This window comes from Oncorhynchus keta, chromosome 30, assembly GCF_023373465.1.
Source record: "Oncorhynchus keta strain PuntledgeMale-10-30-2019 chromosome 30, Oket_V2, whole genome shotgun sequence".
NCBI lineage: Eukaryota > Metazoa > Chordata > Actinopteri > Salmoniformes > Salmonidae > Oncorhynchus > Oncorhynchus keta.
In genome coordinates, this window is record NC_068450.1 from 50,708,373 (window position 1) to 50,728,376 (window position 20,004).

At 41.2% G+C, this 20,004-nt stretch overlaps 1 protein-coding gene across 3 annotated transcripts in view; it reads left to right on the top strand.

The window, feature by feature from the left end:
* LOC118363670 (ATP-binding cassette sub-family B member 6-like) overlaps nucleotides 1–20,004 on the top strand; it is a 75,633-nt gene that overhangs the window by 53,429 nt on the left and 2,200 nt on the right. For all 3 annotated transcript variants that reach the window (XM_052488502.1, XM_035744773.2, XM_035744774.2), the window contains exons 8-19: nucleotides 2,755–2,864; nucleotides 3,724–3,789; nucleotides 4,399–4,524; nucleotides 8,199–8,275; nucleotides 8,516–8,579; nucleotides 10,047–10,132; nucleotides 12,366–12,423; nucleotides 13,092–13,196; nucleotides 13,369–13,543; nucleotides 18,660–18,772; nucleotides 19,289–19,383; nucleotides 19,707–19,775. In XM_052488502.1, coding sequence (XP_052344462.1) covers nucleotides 2,755–2,864; nucleotides 3,724–3,789; nucleotides 4,399–4,524; nucleotides 8,199–8,275; nucleotides 8,516–8,579; nucleotides 10,047–10,132; nucleotides 12,366–12,423; nucleotides 13,092–13,196; nucleotides 13,369–13,543; nucleotides 18,660–18,772; nucleotides 19,289–19,383; nucleotides 19,707–19,775 — 1,144 coding nt within the window. The remainder of the gene's footprint in view (nucleotides 1–2,754; nucleotides 2,865–3,723; nucleotides 3,790–4,398; nucleotides 4,525–8,198; nucleotides 8,276–8,515; nucleotides 8,580–10,046; nucleotides 10,133–12,365; nucleotides 12,424–13,091; nucleotides 13,197–13,368; nucleotides 13,544–18,659; nucleotides 18,773–19,288; nucleotides 19,384–19,706; nucleotides 19,776–20,004) is intronic.

The window sequence follows — 20,004 nt, forward strand, 5'->3', positions numbered from 1 at the left end:
AGCCATGACCAGCCTTTCAAAGCACTTAAAACATTTTTAAAAAAACTTCATGGCTACAGACGTGAGTGCTACGGTTCGGTAGTCATTTTTGCAGGTTACCTTAGTATTCTTGTGCGCAGGTACTATGGTGGTCTCCTTAAAACCTCTAGTGACTCCCCATCCCGCATGAGGGAGCGTAATCATCGACTGACACTAATTAGCATAACGCAACGGTCATAAATATTCCTAGAAAATATTCCTATTCATGAAAATCACAAGTGAAATATATTGAGACACAGCTTAGCCTTTTGTTAATCACCCTGTCATCTCAGATTTTCAAAATATGCTTTATAGCCAAAGCTAGACAAGCATTTGTTTAAGTTTATCGATAGCCTAGCATAGCATTTTGTCCAGCTAGCAGCAGGTAACTTGGTCACGGAAATCAGAAAATCAATCAAATTAAATAATTTACCTTTGAGCTTCGGATGTTTTCACTCACGAGACTCCCAGTTAGATAGCCAATGTTTCTTTTTTCCAAAAATATTTATTTTTGTAGGCGAAATAGCTCCGTTTGTTCAGTCATGAAAACGCCGAAAAATATTCCAAATTAGCTCCATAATATCGACAGAAACATGGCAAACGTTGTTTATAATCAATCCTCAAGGTGTCTTTCAAATATCTATTCGATAATATATCCACCGGGACAATTGATGTTTCAGTAGGACCGATTGGAATAATGGCTACCTCTGGATTTTACGCGAGAGTCACTCTGGGAGCCATCAGGTGACCAGTTGCGCAATGTAGCCGCTTACGGGTATTCTTCAACATAAATGCGTCAAACTACGTCACAATGCTGTAGACACCTTGGGGACACCACTGCTCAATAGGGACACAATAGGGACACATTGGAACATGAGGCACTTCCGGGTTTAATTTTTCTCAGGCTTTCGCCTGCAACATCAGTTATGTTATACTCACAGACAATATTTTTACAGTTTTGGAAAGTTTAGAGTGTTTTCTATCCTAAGCTGCCAATTATATGCATATTCTAGCATCTTGTCCTGACAAAATATCCCGTTTACTACGGGAACGTTATTTTTCCAAAAATGAAAATACTTCCCCCTAGTCACAAAAGGTTAAAACATGTTGGTATTACAGAATTTGACAGGGAGAGGTTGAAAATGTCAGTAAAGAAACTTGCCAGTTGGTCAGCACATGCTCGGAGTACACGTCCTGGTAATCTGCCTGTGAATGTTGACCTGTTAAAAGGTCTTACTCACATCGGCTGCGGAGAGGGTGATCTCACAGTCTTCCGGAACAGCAGGTGCTCTCATGCATTTTTCAGTGTTATTTGCCTCAAAGTGAGCGTAGAAGTAGTTTAGCTCGTCTGGTAGGCTCTTGACACTGGGCAGCTTTCGGCTGTGCTTCCCTTTGTAGTCTGTAATGGTTTGCAAGCCCTGCCACATTTGACGAGCTTCAGAGTTGGTGTAGTACGATTCTATCTTAGTCCTGTATTGATGCTTTGCCTGTTTGATGGTTCGTTGGAGGGCATAGCAAGATTTCTTATTAGCTTCCGGGTTAGAGTCCCGCTCCTTGAAAACGGCAGCTCTACCATTTAGCTCCGTGCAGATGTTGCCTATGGTTTCTCTGCATTAAAATCTGCGGCTACTAGGAGCACCGCTTCTGGGTGAGCGTTTTCTTGCTTGCTTATGGCGGAATACAGCTCCTTCAATGCTGTCTTAGTGCCAGCCTCTAACTGTGGTGGTGACTAAACAGCTACGAAAAATACAGATAAACTCTCTAAGTAGATAGTGTGGTCTACAGCTTATCATGAGATACTCTACCTCAGGCGAGCAATAGCTCGAGACTTCATTAGATATCGTGCACCAGCTGTTATCTCCGAAAATACATAGACCGCTACCCCTTGTCTTACCAGACGCCGCTGTTCTATTCTGCCGGCCAGCTGTATGTTGATAGTGTCGTCTTTCAGCCACAACTCCGTGAAGCATAAGATATTACATTTTTGAATGTCCCGTTGGTAGTTTAAACGTGCGCAAAAGTAATCTATTTTATTTACAAAGATTGCACGTTTGCTAGCAGAATGGATGGAAGTGAGTTATTCGATCACCTACAAATTCTCAAAAGGCAGCCCGCCCTCTGGCCCCTTTTTCTCCACCTCCTTTTCATGCAAATCACGGGGATCTGGGCCTGTTCCCTGGAAAGCAGTATGTCGTTGGCTTCGGGGTCGTTTGACTCGTTAAAAGAAAAAAAGGATTCTTTCAGTCTGTGGTGAGTAATCGCAGTCCTGAAGTCCAGAAGTTATTTTTGGTCATAAGAGACGGTAACGGCAACATTATTTACAAAATTAGTTTAAAAAACAAGTTACAAATGAGAGCAAATAAACAAACAAAAAAACACAATCTGTTGGAGACACGTCAGCCTTCTTCTCTGCGCCATTTTTTTGGAACCATTTCCTTGTTTGACCGCTAGATTTTATGGGTATTATGGCTCATACTGTGGTACTCAATAACTATCATTATAACTTTACAGAATTATATAAACATAATAGATCGGGAGGAATATTTTTGGAACCAAAAATAACATTCATTATTAACTGGTTCTCAAGATTTAAAAAGAATGGTTATATTCAGGAACACTAGAGATCAGTTTGCTTCTTCATTTTTTATTTTTTTTGGTTCTGTTCCCTGAACGGGTTCCAACCCCTGGTAATAACAATGTAATATTTCATAATGGTTCATCAATATATTGCTCCAGCCCTTACCATCATCATCACGGAATGGAGGACTAAGTACAGGCGAGACATGAACACCCAGGACAACAACGCCAAGTCCAAGGCAGTGGACTCCCTGCTCAACTTTGAGACGGTACGGAGATGCTCCCATTGACTTATAACCTCAATACTTGGATCGTGTTCATTAGTACTATAGTGGAGAAATTACAAGATTAAGTTATAATACTGTTATTGCATCAAATGGTTGTTTTATGCAATAGAATAGGGTTCTATTAGTACTCACTTATCTGTGTGTGTGAACTGAGAGGAGCCTTTGATTTATGAATGGTTTGGTGATGAATTCCTACAGCATGCATTTCATAGAATGATTTGGTGTTTGTTCACTGTTAGGTACCAGGGAGAGATGCCTCTGGTATGAGAGAAACCTTGTCTTTAGGGGCCAAACTCTGGTTTCTGTACAATAAGAAAAGTCTACATGACAAATACTATTTGGCTGGGGGATACTCCTTTCTCTTATATCAAGTCTCACCTTGTGACCCATTCCACATATCTGTTGTTTGTCATGTAAACTAAGTGGGTGTATCTTTGCTATACAATATCTTTGTATTCTTTGTGTCAGGGCTCACAACCCAACAGTCAAGAGTGTTGGGTTGACCAGCCTTGTTATTGCAGAGCACTCACATCATGACCTGCTTTCCTTATTAATAAGTTCATAAATATTTTTGTTTAAGTACAACTCTGACTTGTGTGATAAGTTTGTTTCTCCTCATTTGATAATAAATAAATAACCACCACAGGACACACAAATTAAAATGTAAAAAAAATGTTTTGCAACAGAAAATGAAAAATAAGTCCAGGTAGTCTCTCCCTGTTTCAGTCTGTTGGGTGCCTAGTGAACACAATCCAGAATCCCCACCTGGCACATGAAGCTGTCCACAAACACATTACATTTTTGCAGCTTCAAAGTTGCTTCATGACTGTTTTTCCAACAGGTGAAGTACTACAACGCAGAAAATTATGAAGTGAACCGCTTTGAGGACGCAATCCTGAAGTATCAGGTAATCTAGACTATAGATGTCAAACGCTGAAGAGTTGAGAATGTAGATCTGTGTAAAGTTACACCAGGGTGCTTGCTTTGGTTATTCGGGTAGATGTGTTTGACCACCTTAGATGCTTCTCCATCTCTACCCCCCGACCTGATGTCTCAACCTTTGAATGCTTGGCTATGAAGAGCCAGCATTTACTCCTGAGATGCTGAACTGTTGCACCCTCTATAACCACTGACCCTGCTGGTCATAGATGAAAATTTGAATGTCTTGAAGAAAGATCTGGCCTTGATGGCCATGTACTCTTATAATGCACAGCCATAAGAGGTCTGGCCACCTCTCAGAGCCTGGTTTCTGCCTTCCTTTCTATGGAGTTTTTCCACGCCAATGTGCTTGTGCATCTGCATTGTTTGCTCTATGGGCTTTTAGGCTGGGTATCTATATAAGCACTTTGTGACAACTGCTGATGTAAAAAGGCCTTTCTAAAATACATTTGATGGTCTGCATAACAATGACTATAGGAGTTGGCAAGACAGCACAAGCAGATCTGGGACCAGGCTATAACTATATTGATTGTAATGTTGCATTTGCATTCTGTCTGTCTGTCCCCTCCCATCCTAGATTTCAGAATGGAAGACCCAAGCCTCTCTGGCCTTCCTGAACCAGACCCAGAACCTGATTGTTGGCTCAGGCCTACTGGCAGGCTCACTGCTCTGTGCCTACTTTTTCCTGGAGGGCAAGTTTAAGGTACTGAGCTCAGAGTGCTTGCTAGCTTAAGGGTCATTCCACCTCGAAAAGGAGAAGAAAGAGGATTTTGACACCCACTTTCTCAGATTGTGCTGAAATCTTTCTTTAGTTAGAAACAGATAAGATTATCATTCCTGAAACATTGTTTTGTTGAAATGTATAATTTGATCTAGGATAAATTAAGCTAATTGATTTGCACCCAAATTGGCTATTTTAATTTATAGGATTTATATAATCTTCAATAAATAAATAATAATAAAAAAGAAACGTCCTCACTGTCAACTGCGTTTCTTTTCAGCAAACTTAACATGTGTAAATATTTGTATGAACATAACAAGATTCAACAACTGAGACATAAACTGAACAAGTTTCACAGACATGTGACTAACAGAAATGGAATAATGTGTCCCTGAACAAAGGTGGGGTAAAAATCAAAAGTAACAGTCAGTATCTGGTGTGGCCACCAGCTGCATTAAGTACTACAGTGCATCTCCTCATGGACTGCACCAGATTTGCCAGTTCTTTCTGTGAGATATTACCCCCCTTTTCCACCAAGGCTCCCGGACATACATATATAATATATAAGCTCCCGGACATACAGTGGGGCAAAAAAGTATTTAGTCAGCCACCAATTGTGCAAGTTCTCCCACTTAAAAAGATGAGAGAGGCCTGTAATTTTCATCATAGGTACACTTCAACTATGACAGACAAAATGTGAGAGAAAAAATCCAGAAAATCACTGTAGGATTTATTGTTATTTTTTTCTCCCCAATTTTGTGGTATCCAATTGTTTAGTAGCTACTATCTTGTCTCATCGCTACAACTCCCGTACGGCTTGGGAGAGACGAAGGTTGAAAGTCATGCGTCCTCCGATACACAACCCAACCAAGCCGCACTGCTTCTTAACACAGCGAGCATCCAACCCGGAAGCCAGCTGCACCAATGTGTCGGAGGAAACACCGTGCACCTGACAGCCTTGGTTAGCGTGCACTGCGCCCGGCCCGCCACAGGAGTCGTTGGTGCGCGATGAGACAAGGATTTCCCTACCGGCCAAACCCTCCCTAACTCGGACGACACGAGGCCAATTGTGCGTCGCCCCACGGACCTCCCGGTCGCAGCCGGTTACAACAACATTGTAGGATTTTTTATTAATTTATTTGCAAATTATGGTGGGAAATGAGTATTTGGTCACCTACAAACAAGCAAGATTTCTGGCTCTCACAGACCTGTAACTTCTTCCTTAAGAGGCTCCTCTGTCCTCCACTCGTTACCTGTATTAATGGCACCTGATTGAACTTGTCATCAGTATAAAAGACACCTGTCCACAATCTCAAACAGTCACACTCCAAACTCCACTATGGCCAAGACCAAAGAGTTTTCAAAGGACACCAGAAACAAAATTGTAGACCTGCACCAGGCTGGGAAGACTGAATCTGCAATAGGTAAGTAGCTTGGTTTGAAGAAATCAACTGTGGGAGCAATTATTAGGAAATGGAAGACATACAAGACCACTGATAATCTCCCTCGATCTGGGGCTCCACGCAAGATCTCACCCCGTGGGGTCAAAATTATCACAAGAACGGTGAGCAAAAATCCCAGAACCACACGGGGGGACCTAGTGAATGATCTGCAGAGAGCTGGGACCAAAGCAACAAAGCCTACCATCAGTAACACACTACACCACCAGGGACTCAAATCCTGCAGTTCCAGACGTGTCCCCCTGCTTAAGCCAGTACATGTCCAGGCCCGTCTGAAGTTTGCTAGAGAACATTTGGATGATCCAGAAGAAGATTGGGAGAATGTCATATGGTCAGATTAATTCAAAATATAACGTTTTGGTAAAAACTCAGAATGCTGAGTTGCATCCAAAGAACACCATACCTACTGTGAAGCATGGGGGTGGAAACATCATGCTTTGGGGCTGTTTTTCTGCAAAGGGACCAGGACGACTGATCCGTGTAAAGGAAAGAATGAATGGGGCCATGTATCGTGAGATTTTGAGTGAAAACCTCCTTCCATCAGCAAGGGCATTGAAGATGAAACGTGGCTGGGATTTTCAGCATGACAATGATCCCAAACACACCGCCCGGCCAACGAAGGAGTGGCTTCGTAAGAAGCATTTCAAGGTCCTGGAGTGGCCTAGCCAGTCTCCAGATCTCAACCCCATAGAAATCTTTGGAGGGATGTGAAAGTCTGTGTTGCCCAGCAACAGCCCCAAAACATCACTGCTCTAGAGGAGATATGCATGCAGGAATTGGCCAAAATACCAGCAACAGTGTGTGAAAACCTTGTGAAGACTTACAGAAAACGTTTGACCTCTGTCATTGCCAACAAAGGGTATATAACAAAGTATTGAGATGATAAACTTTTGTTATTGACCAAATACTTATTTGTAAACTTGATATTTCATTAGCAAACATTTTCAAAAACATTTTTTTGCTTTGTCATTAAATAATATATTTTCCACATTTGTTACGTTATAGCCTTATTCTAAAATGTATTACATTGATGAGGGGGAAAAACAATCTACACACAATACCCCATAATAACAAAACAAAAACAGTTTTTTTAGGAAATTATATCACATTTATGTAAGTATTCAGACCCTGTTACAGCAGCAAAGGGGGGACCAACTCCAAAATAATTCCCGTGATTTTGGAACGAGATGTTCGACGAGCAGGTGTCCACCTACTTTTGGTCATGTAGTGTGTGTACTGTAGAAATCTTTGTCAGAAATAATGGTATATTTCCCAAGACGTAGCGATGCTGAATGTAAAAAAATTCTCAACATACCCCACTGCTATATTTGTTGAATATTATGTGAATCCTAAAAATTAAAAGGGCATATTTGGATGAAATTAATTATCTTAATTTCTCAGAGATTAAAATATAACAAAATAATTTTACAGGAATGCAAATGTTATCTGTTTCTAACTACAAAAGCAATTTCAGAAAAATCTGAGCAGGTGGGTGTCTTGGCTTGCTGAAATGACAGTATTTTACAAATGAATGTAACAGTTCCTCACCCTGACAATAATAGTCAATGAGCCAGGAAAAACTGTAAAACTGGTTTGGTTTTTGTTAAACAGACACTTTCAGGATGAGAACCCATTTTAAAGGGGAGTTCAGTATTTTACAACTTCATGTTAAGGGCCTTGATACTCATTTTGTTACCTTTTTCACACTATTGAGCCATTCTAAAACAAACTGCTGGCTCTTTTCACATTGTGCTTTTCAGCATGGTTCCAGCAACTACGGTGAATGTGTGGAGGCATAACCAGGCCACTGCAGCTGGGTTTGGCTCAGTAGTGCGAAAAGCTCAACAGTCTCACCTCACCAATCTCAGGCCGCTTTTCTCTTTCACTATGCTAGGGCTACGCTGTTTTTCGTCTCTATGTCCTACATTAGATTCTAAATCTTCATTGTACTCTAATAAGGAAATTATTCTTGCAGCTTGCCTTGCAGACAAACAAAATCAATACAAATGCAAAACATAGACGTATTGCATCACTATAAGGCCAAGCAGCCTTGCTATGGTTTCATGCTTGAAAAAATGCATGTTTGAAGAAAGAAATCCTATAACACTGAGTGATGTTACACGTTTTTCTTAATAATAAATATGGTGTGTGAAGTGTTATGATACATTTAACCAGGTTAGCGCCCTCTATCCCCAGCTTGGAGACTTTATCCTCTTTGGCACCTACATCATCCAGCTCTACACCCCTCTCAACTGGTTTGGAACATACTACAGGTAAGAGGTGTTATGGGCTGAGTTTCAATTCTACTTCCTTACATCCTTCCCTAGTCTCCTTTATGGCTATCACTTACAGCTAAAAGCATATTGCTTCACCTGTCATGTGTTACTATATCAGGAAAGACACAAGCAAATGAAGCTAGACTATTGAGATAAATCTATGAAAGGTGTCATGTATTACAGTACCCATAATGCAAAATGGGCTCTGTATAATACATTGGTCTTCATCCTCCACAGAATCATCCAGAAGTCCTTCATCGACATGGAGAGCATGTTTAAGCTCTTCACCGAAGAAGAGGAGGTAATTTTGAAATTGGTTGTCGATGACTAATGTTGATGTTGACCAATCTCTCATGGGAAGATTATGCGTGTTAACCGAGAGATTGGGATGCGTAAGATAACGAGCAGTAGTAGTTCCAGTGTTTGAGGTTATTTGGACAAATCACGATTACGCAGGTCTTAGCATCTTTCGAATTTCAGAAGTGGGATAGACTTTCTGCCCGTAATTTGCGAACAGAGAGAGTGGAGCTTCTTGTTCCAGTTCCACTCCTTTGTCTAGCAATTGATTTCTTCTCTTAACCTCCTGCTCCTACCTGGCACGCAGGCGTCCCATCTAGAGATCTGGAAATGCAAATGCGCTACGCTAAATGCTAATAGTATTAGTTAAAACTCAAACGTTCATTAAAATACACATGCAGGGTATTGAATTAAAGCTACACTCGTTGTGAATCCAGGCAACAAGTCAGATTTTTAAAATGCTTTTCGGCGAAAGCATGAGAAGCTATTATCTGGTAGCATGTAACACCCCAAAAGACCCGCAGGGGACGTAAACAAAATAATTAGCATAGTCGTCGCTACACAAACCGCACAAATAAAATATAAAACATTCATTACCTTTGACCATCTTCTTTGTTGGCACTCCTAGATGTCCCATAATCACTATTGGGTCTTTTTTTCCAATTAAATCGGTCCAAATATAGCCTAGATATCGATCTATGAAGACTGCGTGATAAACTAAAAAAAATTGCGTTTCATAACGTAACGTCATTTTTTAAAATTAAAAAAGTCGACGATAAACTTTCACAAAACACTTCGAAATACTTTTGTAATGCAACTTTAGGTATTAGTACACGTTAATAAGTGATAAAATTCATCAGGAGGCGATGTAAATTCTATAGGTGTCCGTCTGGAAAAAATGTCCGGATATTTCTCAACCAAAACATCCGGTCGGAGACCGGAGGGAATCGGTTCCCTTGATTCGGTTTGACCAAGAATCAAAGCCGAAGCAAATGACAAGACTCTAGACATCGTGTGGAAGCTGTAGGTACTGCAACCTCGGCCTCATTTAATTCGGTTCTTCTTTAACAATTCCTGGAAGTGGCGCATGGATATTTATTTCCATTTTCAGTGATCAGATTTTCCTGCGCTTTTCGATGAAACGCACGTTCTGTTATAGTCACAGCAGTGATTTAACCAGTTTTATAAACGTCTGAGTGTTTTCTATCCACACATACTAATCATATGCATATACTATATTCCTGGCATAAGCAGCAGGGCGCTGAAATGTTGCGCGATTTTCAACAGAATGTTCGAAAAAGTAGGGGGTAGGAGTAACAGGTTAACATGTGTGGACCTAGAACTTAATCGAGCAGCTGACCAATTTCGCGAGAGTCAATGACCAGCATTTTGGTGTCTGTCAAGATTTCTTTGCACTGCATTACGGGAAATAGTTTTTTGGTCAAATAGATTTACTTTGACTTCCCTTCAGGTGAAGGACGTGGTGAATGCAGGGAACCTTCTCTATAAACTGGGAAAAGTGGAGTTTGAGAATGTGTACTTTAGCTACACTGATGGGTAAGTCCTTGCTTAGATCACTTAGATGTATTTTTAGGTCTTCTTTGGACTAATGATCCAGCACCTCTCAATTTTTTCCGATGTGCCGAAAATATCCCCCCCTGCCAGAACCCCCCCCCCCCCACCCCGCACTCAATTCTTCATTGCTGTGACTTGCTTGCTAGTTGAGATTTCTGATCACGTTAGGCTGCGTTTCATTACATTTTTTATGTCGGTTTGATTGCGGGGAGGCACTAGTAATGTCTGCAGTTTTCGGTTTGGCTATGTGTCTCAAGTTTATTAGTCTATAAATACATCTCTGTGCCAGAATTCGTCATCTCTCCCTTAATCAACTAGTAGTTGTTCTGAAATGTTTATTGCTTGCCTACATTTTACTCCCTCCTCTGTTTTAATATAACACACATACATTAATTATTCATTTTGGTTGCCTATCCTGATGTGAAGTTTCTTCTATAGAAAGTATGTGACTCTGTGTGCTGCAGAAAGTATTTGAATCTAGCCACAAACATAAAGAAATGAGAAGGGGGGTTCGGCAAAACTATTTTCTTGCCTCCCGAAATCCCCCCCACTTTCTATCTTGGGACTGCAAGGCCTGGCACACTTCAGAATCATTTTGGTAGCTCATGTTGACCAGTAGTGTGTGCCAAAGAAAATACAATTAAAGTATAAAGAAACATTAACTTTTATTTTAGAAACATTTTGTAATGTTTTAGAAAATATTGATGATACACAAATATTATCTCACAATAACAAAAAAACATAATTGAAAGTTAAGTTTGTTAACAAACATTAAATAAGAAATACAAATTTAGATATTTGCATAATAAGATATAAAATGACAATAAATTAAATATAAAAAGACAATAAATTACATAAACAAATATTGGAAAGCTGCAACAGTTTGGCTGAAAACCTGAGATTCTCCCTCCTTCCAATTTCCTTATTTTTGTGGAGTCAAATACTTTCTGTGGCACACATCAGTCTAATACTTTCTGTAGAACAAACTTCACGTTTGGCAACCCGAAATGAACCCGAAATGAATAATTCATGTATGTGTGTTATATTAAACATAGAGGAGGGAGTAAAATGAAGGCAAGCAATAAACATTTCAGAACAACTGCTCGTCGAATAAGACATAGGAGAGATGACGAATTCTGGCAAAGAGATTTATTTATAGACTAACACAATTGAAACAAATAGTCAAACCGAAAACTGTAGTCATTACTAGTGCCTCCCCAGCGATCAAACCAACATAAAAAATCGAATGAAACGCAGCCAAATGTGATTAAAAATCTCAACAAGCAAGCAAGTCTCAGCAATGAAGAATTGAGTACGTGCGTGTTCAAGCAAGTCGCAGCGATGAAGAATTGAGTACGTGCGTGTCGCAGCTTGCTTGAACATAAGGTTTTATGTTATATGAGCAAAAAATAGACATTTTTGAGTGAATTTTCAATGTGGGGCATAAAAGACTAAAAACTCTGGGTAATCCACTCCAAGTGATTTTAATTTAAGACATTTGTTCCCAAGTATTCCCACGCATAATAGAGACGTGATCGTATACAAACGCAAGCCAGGTTTGAAAGGATTTTGTTTTAGTCAAACATTATGTTTGTTTGGGATTCATGCGGTCGATTCTTTGCAGTCTACAAATGATTTGTAATTATGATCTGGCCCCCCGACCATCCGCTTAAGAAACAATCGGCCCGCGGTTGAATCGAGTTGATGATCCCTGGTCTAGGCTATTGATGGATTCAATACAAGGTCGTTTTTATTGATCTCAGATTCTGTTTGTCAGTGTCAAAGTAGAATGTAATTTCAATCATTTGTGACGTATTAAATAAGATTCTGCTCAAGTCCCCCAGTCATCTAAAATTATGTAGAATTGCAAGAAATGTGTTTATGAAAGGCAACAAAAAATCCCAGACCCTAAACTTAAAAAAAAAAAAAAAGTAATCCCCATGTGTGCAACTTCTTCAAGCACCTCTATATGCATGCAATTCTTTATTATAAAGGAGATTTTCTTTTTTCCCCATATGTTCCGGTCCCTAAGAGCCCCCCCAGGTCACCCTCCCTCGGCTCACTTTTTGTTCCGGCACCTCCCAATTTCCTAATTAACCACTAGCCTTACACAGTTAATGATTCAGAAACAGTTTGATGAATAATCATAGTTGTGGTTGTTCCAGTGTTCTCCTTTGATTACATATATTTTTTGTGCTTCTGTGTTTTTTTTAAGGAAGGAGATTCTTAAGGACGTATCATTCACTGTGCAGCCAGGCCATACTGTTGCATTGGTAAGATTTAATTCCAAGCATTACAATACTACATCCCTTTGGAAACGGCCTATGTGGCATCGATATGAGTCAGAAATAGTTATTCTAGTGGCAAAATTGACTACAAAGTGTGCGACGTTCATTTGCCCACTAAAATGTGGTGAACAGCTGTGGTGATTGCTCTCTATCCAATAGCATAGACGGTGAGACAGAACTGCCCAGCGGCTCTGACTTTGTTTACATAAGACAACACCTCACGCATTTTTTTTAACTTAAGAAATACTGCACCAAACACCTTAGTTAGATGTAAAATTGCTCCACTTAAACATCAGTAAAAAAACAGCTAAATTAATTACAGATTTGTTGCAATATCTTAGATTCATTCTTGGGATTTTGAGGACGTGAAATAGGCTTCTGCGTCTGCAGTGTCTCATGGGGGACAAACATCATTAACCAAACGCTGAATCGGTCAGGAAACACACTTTCGAGACTGAAATCTCGTTTTTTGAATGGCAACAGAAAAAAGCACGTGCCAATCAGCGTGTTCAGTGGCTCTTAAAGCAAATAATACTGGACTTCGGTGTTGAAGAGTGGTTCATTTCTCTCTGTTTCTCAACAGTCGTGATGGTTTGGATCTGTCGATTGTTCTCGCTTCTCAACTGTCTGTGTTTGTGTGTGGACGCCCATAGGTTGGCCAGTCAGGGTGCGGTAAGAGCACCCTCCTTCGCCTGCTGTTCCGTTTCTATGACGTCCAGGGGGGATGCATCCGCATCGATGGCCAGGACATCTCTAAGGTGAGTAATTTGCCCAGTTGCAAGAAAATAGTTCCCAGGCTGTCTTATCACATGCTGTATATAACATTTTGTTTTCAATGCGCTCTGGTGGTTTTACAAGTCCTGGTAGTGCCTCCCTGTTTCACCCTTTACTGCTTAAGTGTCATCTGAGACTCTTCATTTCTGGGTGCAGGTGAAGCAGGTGTCTCTGCGTGCCCACATCGGCGTGGTGCCCCAGGACACAGTCCTCTTCAACGACAACATCCGCGACAACATCCGCTACGGACGCATCTCTGCCAGCGACCACGAAGTGGAGGCGGCGGCCATCGCCGCAGACATCCACAAGAAGATCCAGACGTTCCCAGAAGGTACGGAAATACCACCGTCTCTTTTGACGGTTTCTTGAACACCGATTTAAGCCAGCAGCATACCATCCTGCATCCTGCACCCTGCTAGCTTGCTTCTGAAGCTTTGCAGGGCCGGTGCTGGTCGGTCCCTGGATGGGAGATCCAGTGGTGTTGGAGGGCCAGTAGGAGGCACTCTTTCCTCCGGGCTAAAAAAAGATCCCAATGCCCCATGGCAGAGATTGGGGACATTGCCCTGTGTAGGGTACAGTCTTTCGGATGGGTCGTTAAACGGATGTCCTGACTCTCTCTGGTCACTAAAGATCCCATGGAACTTATCGTAAGAGTTAAGACTGTGTGATATTGCCAATAAATCATATCTAGATTTTTTTTTCAAACTTGTGTGATTCACAATAAATACGCTACATGGCCAAAAGTATGTAGACATCCCTTCAAATGAGTGGATTCGGGTATTTCAGCCACACCTGTTGCTGACAGGTATAAAATCAAGCACACTGCCATGCAATCTCCATAGACAAACATTGGCAGCAGAATGGCCCGTACTGAGGAGCTCAGTGACTTTCAATGTGGCATCGTCATAGGATGCCACAAGTGGTGGAAAAAGTTCCAAATTTTCATACTTGAGTAAAGGTATAGATATAAATTAATAGAAAGTTACTCAAGTAAAAGTGAAAGTCAGCCAGTAAAATACTACTTGAGTAAAATTCTAAAAGTATTTGGTTTTAAATATACTTATAGTATGAAAAGTAAATGTAATTGCTAAAATATACTGACGTATCAAAAGTACAAGTATAAATCATTTCAAATTCCTTATATTAAAACTTGTTGAATCTAGGGGGCACTATTTTCATTTTTGGAAAAACAACGTTCCCAAAGTAAACGGGCTATTTTGTCAGGACAAGATGCTAGAATATGCATATAATTGACAGCTTAGGATAGAAAACACTCTAAAGTTTCCAAAGCTGTAAAAATATTGTCTGTGAGTATAACAGAACTGATATTGCAGGTGAAAGCCTGAGACAAATCCAATCAGGAAGGGACTCTTATTTAGAAAGCTCTGCGTTCCTATGCGTCCCTTTTGAGCAGTAAATGAGATATCAACCAGATTCCTTTTTCTATGGCTTCCCTAATGTGTCTAGTGTCACAATACATAGTTTCAGGCTTTTATTTTGAAAAAATGAGCCTGAACATCAACATTGCGCCAGTGGTCAGCTGGAGTCTCTCAGAGTGTTTTGTGCGTAAAAGACAAATGCGGCCATTGTTTCTCTCTTTCCTACTAAGAAGCCACCTGTCCCGGTTGATATATAATCAAATAGATATTTGAAAAACACCTTGAGGATTGATTATAAACAACGTTTGCCATGTTTCTGTCGATATTATGGAGCTAATTTGGAATATTTTTCGGTGTTGTCGTGACCGCAATTTCCGGTCGAATTCTCAGCCAAACGTGAAGAACTAACGTGAAGAGTTATTTCAGCTACAAAAATAATATTTTTGGAAAAAAGGAACATTTGCTATCTAACTGGGAGTCTTGTGAGTGAAAACATCCGAAGCTCATCAAAGGTAAACAATTTAATTTGATTGCTTTTCTGATTTTCATGACCAGGTTGCCTGCTGCTAGCTAGGCATAATGCTATGCTAGGCTATCAATAAACTTACACAAATGCTTGTCTTGCTTTGGCTGTAAAGCATATTTTCAAAATCTGAGATGACAGGGTGATTAACAAAAGGCTAAGATGTGTTTCAATATATTTCACTTGTGATTTCATGAATATGAATATTTTCTAGTAATTTTTATGTCTGTTGCGTTATGCTAATTAGTGTCAGTTGATGACAACGCTCCCGGATCCGGGATGGGTAGTTACAAGAGGCAAAGCAGACGGCACCATTTTCTGTATGGATAGCCAGGGGCACACTCCGACACTCAGACCTTATTTACAAAAGATGTATTTATGTTTAGTGAGTCGCCAGGCCAGAGGCAGTAGGGATGACCACGTGTTCACTTGATAAGTGTGTGAATTTGACAATTTTCCTGTCCTGCTAAGCATTCAAAATGTAACGAGTACATTTGGTTGTCAGGGAAAATGTATGGAGTAAAAAGTACAATATTTTCTTTAGGAATGTGTCGTGAAGTAAAAGTTGTCAAATATTAATAGTAAAGAACAGATACTCAAAAAAAACGACTTAAGTAGTGCTTCAAAGTATTTTTACCTAAGTACTTTCTACCACTGGATACCACCTTTCCAACAAGTCAGTTGGTTACATTTCTGCCCTGCTAGAGCTGCTCCGGTAAACTATAAGTGCTGTTTTTGTGAAGTGGAAACGTCTAGGAGCAACAATGGCTCAGCCGCGAAGTGGTTCGACCACACAAGCTCACAGAACGGGACCGCCAAATGATGAAAGTGCGTAGCGCGTAAAAAATTGTCTGTCCTTGGTTGCATCACACACTACTGAGTTCCAAACAGCCTCTGGAAGCAACGGCAGTACAATAACTGTTCGTCGAGCTTCATGAATGGGATCCATGGCTGAACAGCTGTACACAAAGCCTAAGATCACCATGCGCAATGCCAAGCGTCAGCTGGAGTAGTGTAAAGCCCACCACCAATGGCCTCTAGAGCAGTGGAAACACGTTCTCTGAAATGATGAATCACGCTTCACCATCTGGCAGTCCGACAGACAATTGGTGGAGGAGGAATAACAGTCTGGGGCTGTTTTTCACGGTTCGGGTTAGGCCCCTAAGTTTCAGTGACAGGAAATCTTAACATTACAATTGTAGACGATTCTGTTCTTCCAACTTTGTGACAACAGTTTGGGGAAGGCCCTTTCCTGTTTCAGCATAGCAATGCCCCCTTGCACAAACTGAGGTCCATACAGAAATGCTTTGTCGAGATCAGTGTGGAAGAACTTGACTGGCCTGCACAGCCTTGACCTCAACCCCACCAAACACCTTTGGGATGAATTGGAAAGCCAACTGCGAGACGGGCTTCATTGCCCAACATCAGTGCCGACCTCACTAATGCTCTTGTGGCTGAATGGAAGCAGGTCCCCGCAGTAATGTTCCAACATCTAGTTGATAGCCTTCCAAGAAGAGTAGAGGCTGTTACAGCCTCTCCAAATTATTGCCCAGGATTTTGGAATAAGATGTTCAATGAGCAGGTGTCCACATACCATAGACCATGTAGTGTATCTCGTTTTATTTTTTAACGTTTTTTTCTCTAAATAGGCGTTGTTGCGCAATTAAAGCTCAATACACTGCATTTCAATGAATTATTTCATCAAATTAGTTTAACCTCCTTTTTGTTGTTGTTGCAATAATCACTGATCTGGCTTTCAAGTTTGTCTATAAAAATGCCCTTTTGTAACCAGAACCATGAAAAATGCACATCCACTAATAATGACCAACTTCTTGAAGCAGGCGTTATGGAAAATTAGCACAGATCTCATAAACAATCTCTCAAGCACAAGCCTATGTGCTAGTGAGTACCTGTATTCATTTTCTTTCTAACAGCGTAGAACAGTTGAACTGTTATGGACACACCTTCCTGCTTCCAACTGCTTGAAAAACATAGCCTGTTCACTTTGTTTAGATATTGAAATCAAGTGGCCTAACTTGATGAGAAGATGCTGATTTCTCAGAATGAGAACGAGTTGCCAATTCATTATATAACTGCACATTTTTTATTCTCATTGCACATTTCTAAAACACAGAATAGACCTCTAGCACATAAGTCTGTGGCTAAAATGCTGCTAGCGGTACAAACTGAGCATTCATTTTCCATACTCTCGTTTTAGTAGGGCCTGCTCTGTTCTACATTTTGGGAGTTGAGACATAAAAAGGGTGTCGTTAAAAAGGTTAAGTTCTCATGTATTACAATAAAATATCTAGTTTTTTTTCTGTGTCCATATTACCACTTCTGTTGGACCAAACTTCAAATGCAAATAGCAAGTTTATCTTTTGTATTTTGTTGTTGTGAGTTGGAAGCGGGGAGGGACTTGCTGTCTGTGGAAAGGTACACACAACACAGAAGGAGTGAAGGGGACGAGACCAAAAAGACAGAAGAACACTCATAAAAAACCCAAATAAATAAATAACCTTGATTCTTACGATACAGGTATTTTGGAACATCGTACTAAAACATACATTTGAATTAATTTGATATATCACCCAGCCCTAGTAAGAGTTTGGGTGTTAACCCCGGTGTCCTGGCCAAATTCCCAATTTGGCCCTCATCATTGCAATTTAATCATCCCCAGCTTCCATTTGGCCCATTCTTGCCCCCCTCCTCTCCCTTGTAACTATTCCCGAGATCGTTGCTGTAAATGAGAATGTGTTCTCAGTCAATTTACCGGGTAAGGGTTAAATATGCCTTGTCCTGGACCCCACAAAATGTTTCAATAGAGATTCTACATTGAGTCCAGGACTAGGTTTAATCTGTGTCTGGGAAACCAGTGCTATATGCTGCCATTTATAGTTCTGGCTGTACTTTAAAAAAAAATGTTTACCCCTTTTTCTCCCCAATTTCGTGGTATCCAATTGTTAGTAGCTACTATCTTGTCTCATCGCTACAACTCCCGTACGGGCTCGGGAGAGACGAAGGTTGAAAGTCATGCGTCCTCCGATACACAACCCAACCAAGCCGCACTGCTTCTTAACACAGCGCGCATCCAACCCGGAAGCCAGCCGCACCAATGTGTCGGAGGAAACACTGTGCACCTGGCAACCTTGGTTAGCGTGCACTGCGCCTGGCCCGCCACAGGAGTCGCTGGTGAGCAATGAGACAAGGATATCCCTACCGGCCAAGCCCTCCCTAACCCGGACGATGCTAGGCCAATTGTGCCACCAGAGTCTCTGGTGGCACAGCTGGCGCTACAGTACAGCGCCCTTAACCACTGCGCCACCCGGGAGGCCCAGTTCTGGCTGTACCTGAAGTTGGCTTATGGGTGTCAATGTTGTTGTTTTAAGGGTTTGCATAGGTGTTTTGTATTTACCAACCACATTTGCTGAAGCATTTTGACATGCACATCTACATTTCCTGAAACACAGTAGCTCCCAGGTGCATTGTTAATGTATGACGTGAGTGACATTTGTATGTGTTTTCTCTGTCTGTCCCCCTCCCAGGATATGACACCCAGGTGGGTGAGAGGGGTCTGAAGCTGAGCGGGGGGGAGAAGCAGAGGGTGGCTATCGCCCGGACCATCCTCAAGGCCCCTCAGATCATCCTGCTGGATGAGGTAAACTTTCAGCAAGGTTTACCAGTAGGCTCAATGACCCTGTTCAAGGTGTAGGGTGACGATGCCCCGAGACACTGATCTTGGGTCAGTTTAGCATTTTTTCTTCTTTTTTTTGGGTAAGTTTAGGATTGGGGAGGGAAAGCTGGTCCTAGACCTTTTACCTAGAAGAAATGTCACCCCGGAGTGTTCAAATACTTTAAAAACACACACTTTCTCCCTCCTCTCCTTGAAGTTATTGCTGAGCTTACACAAAATGATAGGTGAAATCAACAGCTCTATCACTTAGCTTTCACCAGTCCAGTCATGTCAGATCAGATATTTCTTCAAGGACGAGAGGAAGCAAGGATGCATTCTTAACGTATTTGATGAGGGCCAATGTTTGCCCCCACACCACTGATCCTCCTGTCATATTGTGTTACAGTGGATTAATACAAGTTCACTGAACTTGAATATTTTAGTCATGTTTATCTCATTTATCTCATAGTCAATTTATCTCAAAGTTTTCCCTCTGCACAGGCCACATCTGCTCTCGACACACAGACGGAGCGCAACATTCAGGCGTCGCTCATCAAAGTGTGCTCCAATCGGACCACCATCGTCGTGGCTCACAGGTAAGGGATGGGTCTCAGGTGGACAAAAATGCATGTATAGAGGGAACCCATACATTAGGATCAGTGGAGACTGCTGAGGGGAGGATGGCTCATAATAATGGCTGGAACGCAGCGAATGGAATGCCGTCAAACACATGGAAACCATGTGTTTTGATGTATTGGATACTATTCCACTCCAGCCATTACCACAAGCACATCCTACCCAATTAAGGTGCAACCAACCTTCTGGGATTAGGACACACACATTTCTCCCCTCTAATGCTGAGTTTGTATGGTTTGGATCAGTGTGGTCTGTCGTCTGATTATGAATTGTCTGTCTTCAGGTTGTCGACCATCATCGGTGCCGACCAGATTCTTGTTCTAAGTGACGGTCAGATAGCAGAGCGAGGACGGTGAGGGAATGGTTGAAAGAGTGATTGTTCTATGTCTGCACACTCCACAAGCCTATTCCAATCAAAATATTGTTTTATGCTCTTCAAGAAACCAACATCTAAAGAATGGAACAGACCAATGTTTATGATGCTATAGTCACACTGTAGTCTTATTCTCAAAACCATACAGTGCCCATGTGGGAACATCTTCGCATAGTACATGATGATGACTTTAATGGTGATTGTGTGT